At 37.6% G+C, this 21,255-nt stretch overlaps 1 protein-coding gene across 1 annotated transcript; it reads right to left on the bottom strand.

The window, feature by feature from the left end:
• Positions 1–648: 648 nt before the first annotated feature.
• LOC134328488 (B-cell receptor CD22-like) lies at positions 649–9,547 on the bottom strand. The gene is made up of 13 exons (XM_063009580.1): positions 9,505–9,547; positions 9,038–9,388; positions 6,900–7,142; positions 5,482–6,075; positions 4,781–5,038; positions 4,453–4,710; positions 3,899–4,162; positions 3,550–3,807; positions 2,709–2,799; positions 2,213–2,249; positions 1,542–1,628; positions 1,363–1,443; positions 649–826 (listed from the first exon to the last, which is right to left on the bottom strand). The coding sequence occupies exons 1-13, from the start codon at positions 9,545–9,547 to the stop codon at positions 806–808; spliced, it is 2,586 nt and encodes an 861-aa protein (XP_062865650.1). The 3' UTR covers positions 649–805.
• Between the last annotated feature and the right edge of the window lie 11,708 nt (positions 9,548–21,255).

Below are 21,255 nucleotides of genomic sequence, written 5' to 3' on the forward strand. Positions count from 1 at the left end.
CCGGATGTGACGGATCTGGCGTAATTGCACCAAGAATGACAAGAACTCACTACAGACTTTATTGAAGACTAGAGCGAATAACAACTCTATTATTATTTATTTATTTATTTATTTATTTATTTATTTATTTATTACCAGTTATAACTTTTAGTTCATTTAATTCTGTTTGTATGATTTGTGTAAATTCTACTTATTTAAAGTTTCCTCCAGACCACCCAAGAAGGACGGGCCCTGCTGAGCCACAGTCGCCCTCGGCTTGCTCAACAGGGGTTTTTGTATCTGTTGGTCCTGGATTTTGTAAAGTTGCTTTGAGACAATGTCTATTGTAAAAAGCGCTATATAAATAAAGTTGACTTGACTTGACTTAATGAATAGTGTAATAAAGAGTTATGAATAGTGTAATGAGGAGAAATTTAATGTTTTTAGAAAAAAATCCCAACAAGATGCTTAAAATGTTTAATAGAATTACAAAAATTGCATTTTTTTTTGTACAATCATCCAAATTATTTACAAACGTACTTATTAACAAATATATCGAGAAATGCATGAATAATATGTGCTAAATATATAAATATCAGGTGAAAAATAGTTTTAGGAGTATTTTACACTGCAAATGTCATTATTACTTTCAATCAAAACACGTCCCAAATGTTCTGCTTTACTCACACCTTCATATTTAACAATAAGATTTATAAATGAAAAATAGCATTTTATATATACTATAGACTTATTTATATTTACTATATACTATAGACGCGTCATATTGCTGGTCAGGTCTGTTTCATTAGTTGAAGGGTGGATCATCTCAGTGTCGGTTCTTCACAGTCTAGATAATAAAGAAAAACATACAGAAATGTGACCGGGCCACACACACACACACACACACACACTTTCATAACAAGCACAAGGTAGAACACACAATTCAGATCTCCTGACCTAAATACACTCAAGCTGGTGGTACGTTTAAAATCTGCCTCCAATCCACCGTCCACCTACAGCTATTCCTTCACTGTACTTACAATTCCTGACTTAACGTTGACCACTGGGTAACACGAATGGTCTCTCGTCCATGAAATAGTAATTCGATAGACAGATAGATCTTCCAAATGGCTGGGCTTTGTTATCGGTGCTAACTTTATGACCAGTTCCGCCCGTCGTGCCTGCTGAAACGATGTGTGAAGGTTTATATGCAGAATGTAACATAAACTGTCCTGCAGTGTGACGTCACATGACACTAAAATTAAAAGAACATGTAATAATAATCATCTAAGTCTAGACCAGTCGTGTTCAGAGTTTACGGCTCTGTTTATGTAAGCTATAATGAATATTTGCTACGTGTTTATTATACAGAGCTGTACTCACGACCAGAGTTGCGTAATCGGGGCTGATGGTTCGAGGATCCAGGGCCGTGTACGTGTCATCAGGAGGACCGGGCTGAGTTCTCTGTGTGAGACAGGAAATACAGGAGAACTGGGGATTTTTTGGGGAACTGTTTTGATTGATTTTGAACGTACGAACAGTTTGTTGTCGGGGCTACTTACCGCAGGAGCGCTGGACGTGTCCATGGGGGGCATGGACAGGTTGTTTAGAGGGGTGTGTGTCCGGCTGTCGGTGTGAGGATTATCGTTCTGCAGAGAGAACACGAGCGTTCATCGTCTGTTTAGTTAACACTCCTGACAAGTCACCAGTCCAATTATTATATATTATTATTGTATTATTATTATTTTCATTATTATAATCATTTACTATTATTATTACTATTATTGTTATTATTATTATTATTACTATTATTGTTATTATTATTATTATTACTATTATTATTATTATCATTTACTATTATTATTATTATTATCATTTACTATTATTATTATTATTGTTATTATTGTTGTTGTTATTATTATTATTATTATTTATTATTATTACTATTATTATTATTATTATCATTTACTATTATTATTATTGTTGTTATTAATATTATTATTGTTATTATTATTATTGTTATTATTATTATTATTATTGTTATTATTATTATCATTTATTATCATATATTGTTATTATTATTACTATTATTATTATTATAATTATTTTTTTATTATTATCATTATTATAATCATTTACTATTATTATTATTATTATTATTGTTATTATTATTATTACTGTAATTAATATTATTATTATTAAACCGTATAATTGTATTAGAATCACGACTCACCTCGTAATCATGCCGATTCCTCTGCTGCCTCTTCCATCTGTGTTCAGAAAAAAATACTGATTATTAATAAATGAAATTCACGTTGTCGTTTTGAGTGATTGATTGTAAACAGAAAGATAGATACTTTATTAATCCTGAGGGAAATTATTGCTTTTATTAATTTGTTTATTAATTTTAATTTTATTATTTATTTTAGTATTTTATTTATTTATTGTTTTAATTAATTAATTTTTATTTTATTTTATTTTATTTATTTTAATGAATTTATTTAATTTACATTTATTTATTTTATTTATTTGTATTTTATTCGTATTATATTTTATTTATTTTGATTGTAGATTGATGCGTAATAATGGAGATAAATCTGTAGTGCAAAAACTCACACACACACACACACACACACACACACACACACACACACACACACACACACACACACACACACACACACACACACACACACACACACACACACACACACGCCACTTGTATTTACCTCGTGCAGGAGAACACCAATAACAGAGCCGCCACAACAGCGCAGACGATCCCCACGGAAACGTAAACAGTGTTTCCTGAGGATGGAGAAACTAGAACAGAAAATAATAAATGGTTTATTCTGGTCGGGGTTCGAATCTCAGAGGTGCTATCAACCGGTCGGGCGTTTGCACCGACGGTATCGATCAAAGCTTCTCATAAATGCTGTATATGTAAATGTTCAGGACTAGTAATCAGAAGGCTGTGGGTTCATGCCCCATATCTGTTACTGTTGGGCCCCTGAGCAAGGCCCCTAACCCTGAAGTGCCCCAATTGTAAGTCAAAGCTTCTAATAAATGGTGTATATGTAAATGTTGAGGACTAGTAATCAGAAGGCTGTGGGTTCATGCCCCATATCTGTTACTGTTGGGCCCCTGAGCAAGGCCCCTAACCCTGAAGTGCCCCAATTGTAAGTCAAAGCTTCTAATAAATGGTGTATATGTAAATGTTTGGGACTAGTAATCAGAAGGCTGTGGGTTCAAGCCCCATATCTGTCACTGTACAGAAGACAGCATTTGTACGTATGGCTGGAAGCTGATCGATCAGTTGACGTTCCGGTTCGTCCCAGATTGAGGTCATGGGACCTCCTGGTCAAGGACCTTCCCTAAACTGTTACTGCACAGTCGGAAGCCTGTTTCCTTTATATGATTGATTCATTACGCCTGTTAGAGACTGTTATGGCTGAAACACACTGATTAAAAGGGGCATCCGAATACTTTTGCCCATACTGTCAGTGCGCTCGCTGTCAGTGCAGGTCCCAAACCCGGGATCAAGAAGGAGGGTCACACACCTCAATAACTCACATAAAACGTTAAGACGAACGCCGACGGAGAACTGGTATCCCTGTTCGTTACCGGCCTGGCACTTGTACTCCCCGCTGTCCCCGGAGCTGGTCCTGTTAATGCTGTAAATCCTTCCCGTCCCTATTTTGGCTGCACCCTTAAACCAGGCGTACTCCCTCACCGGCGGGTTAGCATCACCCCTGCAGGTCAGCGTCACCGACCCGCCCTCCGTTATCTCCCCAGACGGACTCACGGACACCGAGACGTTCCGGGGCGGATCTGAAAGAACAGAAGCGACACGAGGATCAGAGGCCGCGCCCGGGTTCCACCCCGTCCGTACCGCACCGTACCCGAGCGGGCGAGCTCTTACAGCTGAGGCGTAGCGACACGAGGTCGGAACGCCGGGATCCGTAGGCGTTGGCGGACTTGCACTCGTACTCTCCGGCGTCCTCGGGGACGAATCCGTCGACTCTGAAGGTCCGTCCTCTGCCCAGCAAGGCGCCATCTTTGTACCAGGTGTAGCTCTTGGCAGGCGGGGGCGGGTTGGCGTCGCCGCTGCACGTCAGGACCACGGAGGTTCCTTTCGTTATGTCGTCGGAGGGCTGGACGGACACCGCGACGCTCTTCGGAGGATCTACAGGTGGACAAATACAGAAACGCACATGTGATGATGTTTTGGTGCTGATTGATGCTCTGTAGTTTAGAATCGATTTAAAAGAAATGAATCGTTTCTTTTTATTTAAATTCACCAAACGGAGCCGGTGCGAATTTTCAGACACGCCCCTTATATTCAAAGATTTTTTTATGCATTCCCCTCTCAACTTAGTCATATCCAATTCCCAGATTTGCTGACAGAGGAGCCCCTATTAGTGCCTATTAGTGTCTCTGTGCAGTGCCTCAAACAGCCAGCAGGGGTCGACTCACACAGGACGTTGAGGTGGACGGCGATGGAGAACTGGTCTCCGTGTTGGTTACTGCCCCGGCACTTGTACTCCCCGCTGTCGTTGGAACTGATCCTGTGGACGCCGTACGTCCTCCCGCTCCCTTTCCTGACCGCCCCCTTGTACCAGGCGTACTCCGTCACGGGCGGGTCAGCGTCGCCGCTGCAGGTCAGTGTCACCGACTCGCCCTCCACTATGTCGCCGGGCGGGTGAACGGACACCGAGACGTTATTCCTCTGAGCTGAAAATAACAGAGTGAACGTTAGCGGACGCCGTCGCGGAAGATATCGTTGGAATATCGGAAGACTCACGTAAGACGCTCAGGGTCGCCGTGTTGGAGGTTTTCTCGCCGTGCTGGTTCTTGGCCTCGCACCGGTACTCCCCGCTGTCCTTGATACCCACGCGGTTAACGGTGTAGGTCCTTCCTTCCCTCTGGAAGACGCCCCCCTTGTACCAGGCGTAGTCCTCCACCGGAGGGTTGGCGTCGCTGCTGCACTTGAAGGTCACCGAACTCCCTTCCGTCACGTCGCCGGAGGGGCTGATGGACGCCGAGGCACTCTTCGGAGGATCTTGAGGGGGTAGAAAAACAATGTTCCTCAACTAAAGATCACAAGGGATTTGCACGTTTCTCTGTCTACAGTGCATAACATTATTGAATAAATACAAATAATAATAAAAATAATACCAATAATATTAATAATAATAATAATAAATAATAAATAATTTAATTATAAAAAACAACAATAATAATAATAATATTAAACAATAAATAATTTAATAATAAAAAACAATAATAATAATAATAAATAATTTAATAATAAAAAACAACAATAATAATAATAAATAATAAATCATTCAATAATAAACAAATAATAATAATAATAATAATAATGGAAATAATAATAATAATAATAATGATAATAATAAAAATAATAATAATGATAATAATAATAATTATTATAGTAATTGGTGGAATGGTAATTTGTATAACCTAGCATCATCAGCGACTTACACAGAACGCTAAGCTGGATGGCGGCGGAGAACCGGCTCCCGTGTTTGTTCCCAGCCGAGCACTTGTACTCCCCGGCGTCAACGAGGCGGATCCTCTTGATGGTCAAGGTTCTCCTTCCTCCTCTGAGAGCCCCTTTCTTGTACCACCTGTAGTCCTCCGCGGGGGGGTTAGCATCGTCCCTGCAGGTCAGCTCTACCAAACTGCCCTCTACTGCCTCAGCGGATGGAACGATGGACACGGCGACGCTCCTCGGCGGATCTGGAACCGACACTGAAGAATCGTTTAGGGATGGGAGAACTGCTGGGAGAACGAGACGAGGAAATAAAATCGACGCCTTACACAAAACGTTTAGCATCACGGAGTCGAACCGCTCGTCATATCCGTTACTGCAGTTGCACCGGTACACGCCGCTGTCCGCCGAGCTGACGTTGCTAATGGTGTAGGTCCCTCCGCTGTGTTCAAAGTTATTGTCCTTGTACCAGTCATAGTACAGCGCAGGCGGGTAACCGTCACAGCCGCAGGTCAGAGTCACCTCACCGCCCTCCAGGACGTCACCGGCGGGACTAACGGACACCGAGACAGTAAACCGAGAATCTGAGGAAAATAGCAGAATCGAAGTTACGTTTGAATGAAGCGACAAAAAGCAAAAAAGTTATTTTCATTTTTTATAATAAAATAATTTAATAATAAAAAATACTAATAATACCAGTAATAATAATAATAATAATAATATTAATAATTAATAATAATCATAATAAAAGTAATAATAATCATAATAATAATAATAAAAGTAATAACAATAAAAATAATAATAGTATTAATAATAATAATAATAATAATAATAATATCAACATTAATATTAATAATAATAGTAATAATAATAATAATAATAATGATAATAATATTAATATCTAAAAAAAAAAAAAAAAAAAATACAACAACGACAATAATTTACTTCGGGATAAATAAAGTATCTATCTATCTAATAATAATATTAATAGTAATACAAATAATAACTAACATTAATAATAACAGTAATAATAATAAAAATGATAATAATAATAATATTAATATTATTATTATTAATAATAATAATATTAATAATAATAATAACAGTAATAATAATAATAATAATATTATTAATAATAGTAATAATAATGATAATATTAAAAATATAATAAAAATAATAATAGAAATAATAATGTTAATGATAAAAATAATAGTAATTATGATAATAGTAACAATAATAATAATAATAATAATATAATGATAACAACAACAAAAATAATAATAATAATATAAAGAAGAAGATTGTATTGCCACCGTTTACCTGTTTCTTGTGGGTATACGTTATTATACTTTATATAGAGAGATATTCCTGAACCTTTATGAGGGTGAATGGATGAATCGGTACTCACACTGTATGTTGAGAGGGACAGCAGGTGAGCGATATTTGTTTCCCTGTAAACCACAGCTGTAACTGCTGAAATCTCTCTTACTGACCGACAGTAGATAGAGCCTGTTGGAGTCGGTGGTGTAAGTGGGAGAATATTGCCCGTCCAGGTACCAGGTGAATCTTGGGTAATCGGTCAGTGTGCAGGTGCTTGTACAGGTGAGAGTTACTGCAGCTCCTAAAGCCATGTTAACCTCCACCTGCAGACCTGAGACCCAGAGGAGACAGAAGCGATACGCTGTTGTGTCAGGTACAGGGCACACACGAACAGACTGAGGAACAGCTTCTTCCCTAGAGCTGTGGCCTCCATCACCCCTCTCAACACCTCATAGACTGTGAACTTGAACACTGCGTATTTGCACAAGTACATAAAACCAGTTTTTCATCTAAACATAAAATAATAATAAAACAAATAATAATTTTTGGAATTTAACTGGTATTTCCACAGAGCACAATCACTTTCTATACATTTAACCATAATTTATTTTATTTATCTAAAATCCATACTCTAAATTGTACTGGTTATCCTATGTAAATATCCATATGTTTCTGTAAATACTTTATCTTCTTTTTATGTTTTGGAGAGTGTCAAACTAAATTTCGTTGTACTCAAGTATAACGACAATAAAGGTTCTTCTTACCACCAGGTGGCGACATTTAGTCGTTTAAAATCATTATGAGGCGCTATAAGCTCCACACACACACACACACACACACACACAGACACACACACACACACACACACACACCACATGGCCAAAAGTATTCGGACACGGTAATAAAACAAAGCGATCTCTGTGTGAACTTCTCAGCTAGAACTCTCCTGAGAAGCTTCTTTATAATAAAAAAGTTTTTATAATAATAGTAATAATAATAATAACAACAACAAAAATAATAATAATAATAATAATAATAACAACACATACAAATAATAAATAATAAAACAATGAAAAAATACTGCTACTACTACTAATGATAACAGTAATAATAATAATAATAATAATAACAATAATAATAAAAAAATAATAATAATAAAAAAATAATAATAATAATAATAATAATAAAATTACAATAGTAATAATAATAATAAAAACAATAATAAAAGTAATAGTTATAATAGTAATAATAATAATAATAATAATGTAATAACAACATTAATAATAATAACAATAATAACATTAATAATATTAATATAATAACAACATTAATAATAATAACAATAACAATAACAACACTAATAATAATAATAATAATAATAATAATAATAATAATAGTAATAATAATAATAATAATAGTAATAATAATAATAATAATAATAATAATAATAACAATAATAATAATAATTAATAACAATAATAACAATAATAATAATAAAATTACAATAGTAATAATAGTAATAAAAACAATAATAAAAGTAATAGTTATAATAGTAATAATAATAATAATAATAATAATAATGTAATAACAACATTAATAATAATAACAATAATAACATTAATAATAATAATATAATAACAACATTAATAATAATAACAATAACAATAACAACACTAATAATAATAATAATAATAATAATAGTAATAATAATAATAGTAATAATAATAATAATAATAATAATAATAATAATTAATAATAATAATAATAATTAATAACAATAATAACAATAATAATAATAATAATAATAATAATAATAATAATAATTAATAATAATAATAATAACAATAATAATAATAATAATAATAATAAAAATAATAATAATAATAATAATAATAATAATTAATAATAATAATAATAATCATATGGGCCAGATGGAACACGTTGTACGGCACAATTATATTCTGTTTTTCATATCTAGGCTTAATAGAAAGTTGGGGTCAGATTGGATTGTATGGGCCTCTAGAGCCGGGAGAGTTAGGGGCCCAACATAGGCGAGAATACAGCAGCAGAAGACGTTTTTGAATATTACACCCAAATGTGAGGGATGAGTCTGGAAGGGGCATCCAAGGGCTCTGCTCCTTTTATCCTGGCATCAGTATTGCTTTGCTAATCATTGTGGGTTATTTTCGTTATTGATTGATAAACAGTAGATTGGTCAGATCTTACCTGTTACAGAAAGATTAACTCCACCCTCATAATGCACCTCTCCAGACGTCAGTACAATAACGAAGAAGTATACCATCTCGTCCTGCTCCACCACGTCCCTCAGCATCATGGAGCAGTCGTGCATCATGTCTCCGAGGTACCGGACTCGACCCCGGTACTGGGGGTCTGTAATCAGGTCAGAGGGCAACATGCCGTAAGGCATCGGCTCTGTGGTCCAGAAACTGAACTGTATATAAGGAGGTGGATAAGTGTAGGAGCAGCCCAGGGTCACCGTGGATCCTGTTAACGTGCAGATGGAGCTCCTGGTGTATCTGACATACCCGTACCGTCCGTACTGGGAATCCACGACTCCTGCGAACACCACATGAACAAACCGGTCAGTTAACGAAGCAGAATTCGGCATCTTTCCGTCGTTAATAATTAGTCCAGAAATAAGCGGTTTGGAAAGGCACACACCCGAGACTCACCTGAAATCGTGATCAGGAACAGCAGAGGAACTGGAAGGACCATTTTTAGTCGACGGTGCAGCCTGTACACCTTAATGTTAAGAGAAAATGATGTTACTTGCAATATTTAGTGGTTTCAGATGTATATGGAATGACCAACAAGCTCATGGTCAGGTGTCCCAATACTTTTGACAGTATAGTGTATATGGCCAGTGGGATCGGATCACTAAACACAAGAGGTGCATCTATACGGTGGGTGTAGCTTCATTTCTCCCATAAATCCACCTCCTTGTTTCTACACTCGGCTCCACTTACCATATACAGGTCCTTCTCAAAAAATTAGCATATTGTGATAAAGTTCATTATTTTCCATAATGTAATGATAAAAATTAAACTTTCATGTATTTTAGATTCATTGCACACCAACTGAAATATTTCAGGTCTTTTATTGTTTTAATACTGATGATTTTGGCATACAGCTCATGAAAACCCAAAATTCCTATCTCAAAAAATTAGCATATTTCATCCGACCAATAAAAGAAAAGTGTTTTTAATACAAAAAAAGTCAACCTTCAAATAATTATGTTCAGTTATGCACTCAATACTTGGTCGGGGAATCCTTTTGCAGAAATGACTGCTTCAATGCGGCGTGGCATGGAGGCAATCAGCCTGTGGCACTGCTGAGGTGTTATGGAGGCCCAGGATGCTTCGATAGCGGCCTTAAGCTCATCCAGAGTGTTGGGTCTTGTGTCTCTCAACTTTCTCTTCACAATATCCCACAGATTCTCTATGGGGTTCAGGTCAGGAGAGTTGGCAGGCCAATTGAGCACAGTAATACCATGGTCAGTAAACCATTCACCAGTGGTTTTGGCACTGTGAGCAGGTGCCAGGTCGTGCTGAAAAATGAAATCTTCATCTCCATAAAGCTTTTCAGCAGATGGAAGCATGAAGTGCTCCAAAATCTCCTGATAGCTAGCTGCATTGACCCTGCCCTTGATAAAACACAGTGGACCAACACCAGCAGCTGACATGGCACCCCAGACCATCACTGACTGTGGGTACTTGACACTGGACTTCAGGCATTTTGGCATTTCCTTCTCCCCAGTCTTCCTCCAGACTCTGGCACCTTGATTTCCGAAAACAGTACTTTGGACCACTGAGCAACAGTCCAGTGCTGCTTCTCTGTAGCCCAGGTCAGGCGCTTCTGCCGCTGTTTCTGGTTCAAAAGTGGCTTGACCTGGGGAATGCGGCACCTGTAGCCCATTTCCTGCACACGCCTGTGCACGGTGGCTCTGGATGTTTCTACTCCAGACTCAGTCCACTGCTTCCGCAGGTCCCCCAAGGTCTGGAATCGGCCCTTCTCCACAATCTTCCTCAGGGTCCGGTCACCTCTTCTCGTTGTGCAGCGTTTTCTGCCACACTTTTTCCTTCCCACAGACTTCCCACTGAGGTGCCTTGATACAGCACTCTGGGAACAGCCTATTCGTTCAGAAATTTCTTTCTGTGTCTTACCCTCTTGCTTGAGGGTGTCAATGATGGCCTTCTGGACAGCAGTCAGGTCGGCAGTCTTACCCATGATTGCAGTTTTGAGTAATGAACCAGGCTGGGAGTTTTTAAAAGCCTCAGGAATCTTTTGCAGGTGTTTAGAGTTAATTCGTTGATTCAGATGATTAGGTTAATAGCTCGTTTAGAGAACCTTTTCATGATATGCTAATTTTTTGAGATAGGAATTTTGGGTTTTCATGAGCTGTATGCCAAAATCATCAGTATTAAAACAATAAAAGACCTGAAATATTTCAGTTGGTGTGCAATGAATCTAAAATATATGAAAGTTTAATTTTTATCATTACATTATGGAAAATAATGAACTTTATCACAATATGCTAATTTTCTGAGAAGGACCTGTAGAAGCACTTTATAGTTCTACAATTACTGACTGTAGTCCATCTGTTTCTCTACATGCTTTGTTACCCCCGTTTCACGCTGTTCTTCAATGGTCAGGACTCCCACAGGACCACCACTGAGCAGGTGGATCATTCTTAGCACTGCAGTGACACCGATATGGTGGTGGTGTGTTAGTGTGTGTTGTGCTGGTGTCCACTCACTGTCCACTCACTGTCCACTCCTATCTAGCTGGTCCACCTTGTAGATGTAAAGTCAGAGACGATCGCTCATCTATTGCTGCTGTTTGAGTCGCTCATCTTCTAGACCTTCATCAGTGGGCACAGGGCGCTGTTGGCTGGATATTTTTGGTTGGTGGACTATTCTCAGTCCAGCAGTGACAGTGAGGTGTTTAGATCCACTCATTCCAGCACCATGTCAGTGTCAGTGCAGTACTGAGAATCATCCACCTGCTCTGTGGGGGTCCTGACCATTGAAGAACAGGGTGAAAGGTAACAAAGAATGTAGAGAAACAGATGGACTACAGTCAGTAATTGTAGAACTACAAAGTGCTTCTATATGGTAAGTGGAGCTGAGTGTAGAAAGAAGGAGGTGGTTTTAATGTTATGCCTGATCTAGTTTCTAAAAGCAAAACTATGTATTTATTTAAGCGTTAATAATATATATTATGTATTATTAATTATAAATTATATATTATATATAAGAAGCGGGTCTTACCTCAGTGCGGCAAGTCCCGGCGGTCGGTCGGTCGGTAAATAAGAAAAGAAGAAGCTGCTCTGAGGTTTTAAGTTCTTTATTTCCCACACAGATTTGGAAACGTTCATCCTTCCTCGTCTTGCGTTGGTCAAAGTTTCTTAAAAGGAAGATGAATCAAAAGTTCCACGCCCCTCATGAGCGAAGTTCATCGATTTGCGCAACAACAACGTTCCTCCCAACACGACTGCAAAAACATATATAAATGTATTCAATCATATTAATCAATAATATCTACTAAAAATCAGTCATTTGGAGGAATACAGTAAACAGTTAGTATATGAATATGAACGCCTGGGTTCGGAACACTTCGGAAAACCCTCGTCCGTCAGCGCAGTTCGTCACTGCACCTACAGACGCACGAAGCAAACACGAACAACCTCCTGAAACGGTACCAAAGCGGAGTTCATACAGCACCCCGACAAACATTAGATGCTTCTCAGTACTGTTGCCTCACAGCAAAAAGGGTCTGGGTTCGATTCCCCACTTCTTTGTGTGGTTTGCATGGTTTCCACCTAGCTGAGCAATGTGGTTAAAAACATCCAGCTTCCCACCAGCCTGTTTATTATTATTTATTTATTATTAAAACGTTTCAACATTACATTTAGTGTGTTAGCATTATCGTTAGCATTATTTATGGTGTTAATAGCAACATGATTAGCATTATTAATTAACAAAGTTAACCATCAAGCATTATGCTGTTGTGATAAATATAGCCTCATGGGCTCGGGAGCGCTTCGGAAAACTAATAATAATAATAAAAATAATAACAATAATAATATTAATAATAATAAAAAAAATAACAATAATAATATTAAAAATAATAAAAATAATAATAATAACAATAATAGTAATAATAATAATAATAATAACAATCATAATAGTAATAACAATAATAATAACAATCATAACAGTAATAATAATAATAATAATAATAAAAATAATAACAATAATAATAATAATAATAATAATAATAACAATCATAATAGTAATAATAATAAAAATAATAACAATAATAATATTAATAATAATTGTAATTATAATAATAACAATAACAATAATAATAATAAAAAAGCAATAACACTAACAACAAAAAACAATAAGAAAAACAATACAATAAAATAATATAAATTATAATAATAATTTGTGATAGTAATATAATAATAGCATAAAACAATATAATAATAATAATAATTATATCAATTATAATAATAAAAAGTAATGATACCAATAATAATACAAATAAATACTAATATTACCATTAATAATAATAATAATAATAATAATAATAATAATAAATGTTGTTTAGAACCGTTGCACCCTCAACCATCCTCTTCATTTCATACTCAGACTTTGATGGTCGGATCAATCAAGTCATCGTATCACGTGTGGACATCCACCATCAGTTCTGGTTTCTCACCGTCCTTAAAACATGTAAAGATTAAATCTGTTTTATTGGAGGTTCTTGAGGAGGACGGCGTGTTCAATGGCTGGAAATAAAAGTACTTACTGTCAGAGTTTCGTACTCGGGAGAAATGGTGTGGGGATCCAGAGTCGCGTACGTATCATCAGGAGGACTGGAGTGAGCGGTCTGAAGAAAATGAAGAACAATTTTTATGAGATCATTAAGATCGTTTACATCGTGACTTTTATAGAGACACTTACTGTCAGAGTGCCGTACTCATCGTTGGAGGACCTGGACGATGGATCGAGAGCTGCGTACGTCTCAGCATCAGCATCAGCATCCTGAATGAAGGACACAAGCAGTTGGAGTCATGAAGCTATTATTATATTATAGACACTCTATGATCAGAAGTATTCAGGTTAATCAGACAGTGAATGAATGAATGACACAAACTCAGTATCATTGGGGTGTCCACAAACTTTTGTTATCTGTAGTTCTATACAATCACCTTCTGATCACGTTCATCCTTCTGTCTCATCTGCATCTTCCTTCTGCTCTCACAATAAAACAAAATATATAAATACATTTAAAATCTCCCACAAATTACAAACACCAGTTTTTTTTTACCTCCAGCAGAAAAACCCAACAAAAGCAGCTGCCACCAAACACAATCCAACTCCAACTCCTACAGCCATACAGTCAGTTTCACCTGAAGGACTGACGGACACAGAGACGTTCCTCGGAGGATCTAGAGGTAAAACAAACTGTAGTTCAGACATAAATTTTGTTTTATTTGGTCTTTAAATAATGAGACTTTAAAGGAGATAAAAATATAAATGTATAGAAGTGAATGAAGGTTATAATGGAGCATCATCAGTAACTTACAGTAAACATCAATATTTACAGCAGTGGAGAGCTGATATCCGTGTTCATTCCTGGCCCAACATTTATATTCTCCTCCATCATCAGATCTGATCTTGTGGATTATAAACGTTTCTCCTGTTGCTTTGTGGTCTTTTCCTTTAAACCAGTGATACCAGGCGGCTGGTTTAGCATCACTGCTGCAGGTCAGAGTTACTGAACTTCCCTCCATTATTTCATCTGAAGGACTGACGGACACAGAGACATTTTTTGGAGGATCTGAAAGAAATAATGGAACTTTGTGTTACTTTTAAAATATTAGTCAGATCTACAGACTTAATCAAATGAACTTTTCTTCTAAAAATGTATTAATAAATATTACATAGATATTAATGATGGACGCGTACACGCTCAGTCTGGCTTTGTTACTTCTTTCCTGCTGATATATTTCATCAACTGTTAGCTTTTTAAAATTTGCTCAGATTGGGGCCTAGTGTTCCTGCAGAAACTTTAAGCTGACTGTCCACATGGATTTTAAAACACACGCTAGTCTGTTTGTGTGTTTATAAACTAAATTAGTAAAATCCTTCAGTAAGAAGCTTCAGTGTTGGTGCTTTTATGAGGATGAATGAATGAATCTGTACTTACATCCTACATTAAGAGTCACAGCAGAGGAGCGATGATCTCCTTCAGCACAGTGATAACGACCTCCATCCTCCATCCTGACTGACTGCAGATAAAGATTGGAGGTGTAGAGTAACAGCAGAGAAACAGGAAGTGTAATTCTGGGTAGCATCACCGCGGCCTGTACATGAGAACACGGTTATTTATACACTTCATATCTCTAATAGAACTGCTGTGAATAAATGTCATCAATAACAATCTAATAACCTGCTGTGTGATCGTATAGAGATCTTTTTTTAAATTATTATTTTCTTCATGCATTTTCTCCTTTTTTTTTAGTGCGTCCAATTCTCCGTTTGCGTCACGCTTCCTCTCCTCCAATGCGATCCCCGCTCTGATTGAGGAGAACGAAGCTAACCCACGCCCTCCGACACGTGGGCAGCAGATGTATGCATCTTATCACCTACACTTTGACGAGTGCAGTGCAGCCTAGCTGCGTGTACGGAGGGACACACCCTGAGAGCACTCCTTTTCCATCACTGTGCAGGCACCATCAATCAGCCAGCAGAGGTCATAATTGCACCAGTCATAAGAGAGAGATCCCATCCGGCTAAGTCCCACCCATATCTGAACAACAGGCCAATCGTTGTTCATGTGGCCGCTTGTACAAGTCTTGAAGATGTAAAATATGTTTACAAACTTTACTGAATGGCCAGAGTTAGTTTGTTTATTAGGATTTTAACGTCATATTTTACACTTTGGTTACATTCATGTCTGGAATGGTAGTTACTCATTACACACAAGGTTATATCCAACACAGTCATGGACAATTTAGTATCTCCAGTTCATCTCACTTGCATGTCTTTGGACTGTGGGAGGAAACCGGAGCACCCGGAGGAAACCCACTCATACACGGGGAGAACATGCAAACGTTTTAAACCTATTTATGTATTTATTTATTATTAGGATAAATAAATCCATTCATACAGGGTTTTATATTTCACTATAAAACATAATAATCAGTATTTTATATATTAAAGCATCATCAGAGCATTATTTAATAACCAGACAGAAAGGTCATTTACGGTAATGAGAAGTGCTCGTGTATTAGAGACGTTACGGTAAACGTTCGACTTTCTCACACAATAAACACCCAAAAATAAAGATCAAATTACACAAACTGACTCTGCAGTAAACAAGGAACAAACAACAATCAGTATGGGTGCAGTAAAATACATCGTGTAGAATCTCTAGAAACTGTAATATACCATGATACTACCTTTATCTGAATATACAAGTCCTACAGTGTGGGTACAGTAATGCATCATATTACAGGAACCTTCAGGGCCTTCAAGCCTGAAATGTGTTCAGTTATCTGACAATCAACATTCAGCTAAACAAATCTCTCATTCCTGCTTATTAAATGTGTGTCGAAAGAGCTGAGCAATAGTGCTTCAGTTATCAGTAAACGTGACCAACTATATCTTTCCTCTAAATGGGTGGGTTTTGTTGTCTCTCTATATATAAAGATTAAAATGAGCATTTTAATTAAAAATTGCCAAAGTATTTAATTACATAAATTCTTTCCTACCATCATGAGAAGACGATCAGTTTCCGTGTTTGAAGTGCAAATGTACTAAACAGAACAAGAACAGAACAAGTGTGAGTGATAAAAAAAAAGAGGTGTTGCTGATAGCTGTTCATGAGCGCTGCTACTTCCTCTTTTTTCTATGTTTTCTTTCTGATAACTAATTGTATTTAATCTGATACTTGTGCTGAATGGCGTTAAAGGACCAGTTTGTCATTTTTCATGTTTAAAAATCACAGATAGATTCAATTCGAACCCAAACCTTCAGTCCAGACCAAACCTGCAGACTCTCCTGGATTTACAGACTCGTGGATTGAACAGAAGTGTTACTGAGGAATTCTACAATAGGGGTAAGGCGTCATTCTGTCATTCATCTGCTTCTTTGTGCTTTACACCATGGTTAGGGAGCCAGAAATGGATCTAATCTTATTTTGTGTGTCTTATTTACTTCTTGGCCTTCAAACACTGCAGCAGGGGAACCGGGTTGGTTAGCACAGAGTTCTTTTACAGACCACCAGGGGGCGCCGTTACTGTTCTAACAGAATTTATAACTAGAAATGAGGGTCTGTTGAATATCTGGCAACCAAAACTTAAACCGTGTTCCCTGTCAGAACGCCGGGATGCCTTAATAAGCTTTATTTCTGTTAGAAACTAAACTATAAGCTGATATTTCTCTAAAACAAACTCAATATTCTGTTACATTTTAATTATAATAAGTTTGTTTGCTAGTTGTTCGGTTTTGTTTCACGTTTTATTTCTCCAGTCAGCGTTCACTCTGTAGGTCCCGCCTCCTCTCACGCATGATTGGTCGAGCTCGGCTACATTGACATCGATGATTGGTCAAACCGCTTGTCAATCATTCTCCTCAGCGCCGCAGTAAGAACAGTGAAGCTGCACTAACAAACAAACACAAATTTACACAAAAACGTCCAAAAAACCCTGAATTTATTTCTTAGTCGAGGTAAATGACACTAAACAGTCACCTGTCGAGTCCCTGAGAGGATTCTGGATACAGAATACACATTTAAACACGTCTTTCTGATCCTGTCATGCTATAAACATGTGAATGATACACAGTCATCAGGAGAGTCAACCAAGACTTATTACAATCACTCAAATATTGTGTTATTGTGGATTTTATGCTAATTGATTCATTATAAGTAGGGATGTCAAAGATCGGAATCGGGCCGATCAAGGCATTTTTTAACTGATTGGTATCGGCTTTACTGAACACGAACCTGAGCCCGATCCTTTGTTTTACGTCAGTGGTCACGCAGGTGTCTTAAATGGAGAGTGGCTATAATGTCCGCTGTGTGGAAATACTTTAAATTGGAACGCAAAACAAGTCCAACAGCAAAGTGTAATGTCTGCAATGCGATCCCGATCCGAGTCATTAATTTTAAGTGTCTTCCGATACCGAGTCTCAAACTGATTCTTGTCTTTTCTAGATATTGTCTAGATAAGAACTGGATAATACTGTTCACACAGTGCACACTTCAAGTACATCACAGTTATTCAAATTAATCCAATGTATATGTTTAACAACCGAATAGCTCTGCAGTGCTTTAGGAAAAAATGCCTGCATCCAAGCTATTGCTTAATGTTCTTTTATTTTTACAAAATAGAGAGCGGTTAGTATGTCCGAATACACAGTATACATAAAAAGGTACGCGAGAAGTACCCGGATGACCTACTTATTGGGCAGCCATGTTTGAGTATGCAAACGATGCACACTTGCGGTCCGCTAATGTATCCCATAATGCAACTGGAGCTGCGTAGGAGTTCGAAGCGGAAGAAGAAACAAGAAAGATGGCGGAAAACGGAGAGTCCTCTGTTTACAAGTGTAAGTAAGATAAATAAAATAAAAATATTATTATTGCGTACAACCCTAAATAACGTTATGATTAGCGCAAAAAGACGATAAAGTGGGGCTTGAAATGAGTATGTTGTCTGTAACTATGGTGATATTACGTCATCACTTGACGTTGGTAAGATGGAGGACGTAGTACATAGTGGTGTTAAGTGCATACTGCACACTTCTGTACTGAAAGCGCGTACTTCTGTACCGGCCAGTTAGTGTGTACTTCCTCTAATCTAGTACGTACTCTGTAAGTATGCGATTCCGGACGCAGCTACTGTCTTTATTAGTTTTTTATGTTTTATTATGTAAAGGACGTGCTCTACTGTTCCAAACTAATATTGGTCAAGCTCACAAACTGTAGGTTTTATTAAAATACTTTTTTTATGCAGTCTCTGACCCAGGATGTCCACCCTGTTCTGGACAGACTTCTGGAGTGACCTTTTTTTTAACAGATTTAGGGTGTGTTGGAAAAGCTAGTGTGCTCTCTCTCTCTACATGGACACATTTTATGTGATCCTACGCGCTCCTGAGAAGGAGGCTGTTCGAAATCCTAGATGTCTTAATATCCTCACTAGTGAGGCATCTCAAAATGTCAGTGTTATTTTGACTCAAGAGCGAGCGAGCATCGGAAGCGTCATTAGCGGCCAAGGCAATCCCAGCATTCAATGCATCTCTGATTTTGCACCAACACGTGATTTCACATTTTTCTTTTAGATTAAAATACATGCTACTTTTTATAGGTCCATGATTTATGCAATAACTGACAACAACAACATGAATTACTTATGCTATCTTACACAGTTGACGGCCAAGTGTAACCAGACTGAGTTCTTTCTGAAGGTAGGAAGATGGTTATTACTTCTGTATATATGTGTGCTTATGTATTTTGGTATGTCTACTAACATTTATTTAAAGGATTTAGCCTGAATGTGGATCCTCCAGCATGCTTTGCAATGTCTATAAGTAGCTGTTACGTGTGTATTTCTTCACGTATGTATTTATAATGTTGTGAGTTTGGCTTTCGGATCAGACGGTCGACATGATTCACGTTCTTGTTGATGTTTAAGTCCCGAGTTTTTATTTAATTTAGTTGATTTATGCAAAAGAGACGTTTAGAGATCGTACGTTTCCATCCACACTTGGCATCCAAGCGTAGAGTAAATATTGACCATGTTGGGTTATTTTATAGTCATGCATTGTTACAACAACCCACCTACCATATAGAAGCACTTTGTAGTTCTACAATTACTGACTGTAGTCCATCTGTTTCTCTGCATGCTTTGTTACCCTCCTTTCACCCTGTTCTTCAATTCAATGGTCAGGACCCCCACAGGACCACCACAGAGCAGGTATTATTTAGGTGGTGGATGAATCTCAGCACTGCAGTGACTTTGACATGGTGGTGGTGTGTTAGTGTGTGTTGTGCTGGTATGAGTGGATTTTTAAACACCTCACTGTCACTGCTGGACTGAGAATCATCCACCAACTAAAAATATCCAGCCAACAGCGCCCCGTGGGCAGCGTCCTGTTACCACTGATGAAGGTCTAGAAGATGACCGACTCAAACAGCAGCAATAGATGAGCGATCGTCTCTGACTTTACATCTACAAGGTGGACCGACTAGGTAGGAGTGTCTAATAGCGTGGACAGTGAGTGGACACGGTATTTAAAACTCCAGCAGCGCTGCTGTGTCTGATCCACTCATACCAGCACAACACACACTAACACACCACCACCATGTCAGTGTCACTGCAGTGCTGAGAATCATCCACCACCTAAATAATATCTGCACTGTGGTTTTTGTACTTGAGTCTGTTGTAAGATGATTTGTAATATTTGCATAATTTTTATATCTTCTGATTTCAGATTCAGTCTAATTTGCTAAACATTACTAACAGTAAAACAGAAATGTGGTGACGGTAAATGATCTCACTGTTGTAATGAGCTCTAACCAGTTTATCTGGATAAATCACTCACTATATTTATCATAGCTAATCCTTCTAACCTTACATTCACTTAATAAGACATTAGTGTTTATTCAAATGATTACAAGAAAATTATAGATTAAGATTTACTAAAGACTGAAATGATTAGTTTCAGGACTCATTACCTTGTTTCTCCATCTCTGTACTTTTTTTTTTTTTTAAATTTTTTTTTTTCATTTGAAAAGAACTCCGTTTGTTGCTACCTCAATCAAGGCAAAATCAAAAACTTCAGCGCGCTCTCCGCTTCGTCCATGTCCGTTACAACTGGAGCCTATCCCAGCTTTTCAATGGGCACAGGGCACACAGTAACACCCTGGATGGGACACCAGTCCATCGCAGGGCACACACACACACACACACATTCACCTATAGGTCAATTCTATGTCTCCAATAAACCTGATTGTGGGAGAAAACCGGAGTGCCCGGAGGAAACCTGTACCGTTACAGGGACTGAGTGTACCGGGGCAGCTGGAGCCTAGTAATTAAGGAACTGGACTTGTAATCTAAAGCATCGATTCAAGCCCCACCACTGCCAGGTTGCCACTGTTGGGCCCTCAAGCAAGGCCCTTAAGGTTCAATGGCTCAGAGAATATACTGTCAGAGTACTGTAGGTTGCCTGAAAACGTACCGGTGGAGCGTATTGGGACACCCCTTCTCATTATTGAATTCAGATCCTCAGGTAGCTGCACCCAATCGCTAAAGTGGATAATCTACTGATACGGATAACAAAGAAAGTTCAAACGTTTGATATTTAATCAACAAAAGCAAGAAAAGGAATTGAAGCAGACGTAAA

This window comes from Trichomycterus rosablanca, chromosome 15 (genome assembly GCF_030014385.1).
Source record: "Trichomycterus rosablanca isolate fTriRos1 chromosome 15, fTriRos1.hap1, whole genome shotgun sequence".
Classification (NCBI taxonomy): domain Eukaryota; kingdom Metazoa; phylum Chordata; class Actinopteri; order Siluriformes; family Trichomycteridae; genus Trichomycterus; species Trichomycterus rosablanca.

Bases quoted from the DNA above. Each gene is read 5' to 3' on its own strand.
- LOC134328488 (XM_063009580.1), bottom strand. From the start codon at position 9,547: ATGGTCCTTCCAGTTCCTCTGCTGTTCCTGATCACGATTTCAG. The intron at 6,076-6,899 runs GTGAGTACCGAT...TATTTTCCTCAG, and splicing joins TGTCCCTCTCAACATACAGT to ATTCTCGGTTTACTGTCTCG. The intron at 2,800-3,549 runs GTGAGTTATTGA...TTTCTGTTCTAG, and splicing joins CGTTCGTCTTAACGTTTTAT to TTTCTCCATCCTCAGGAAAC.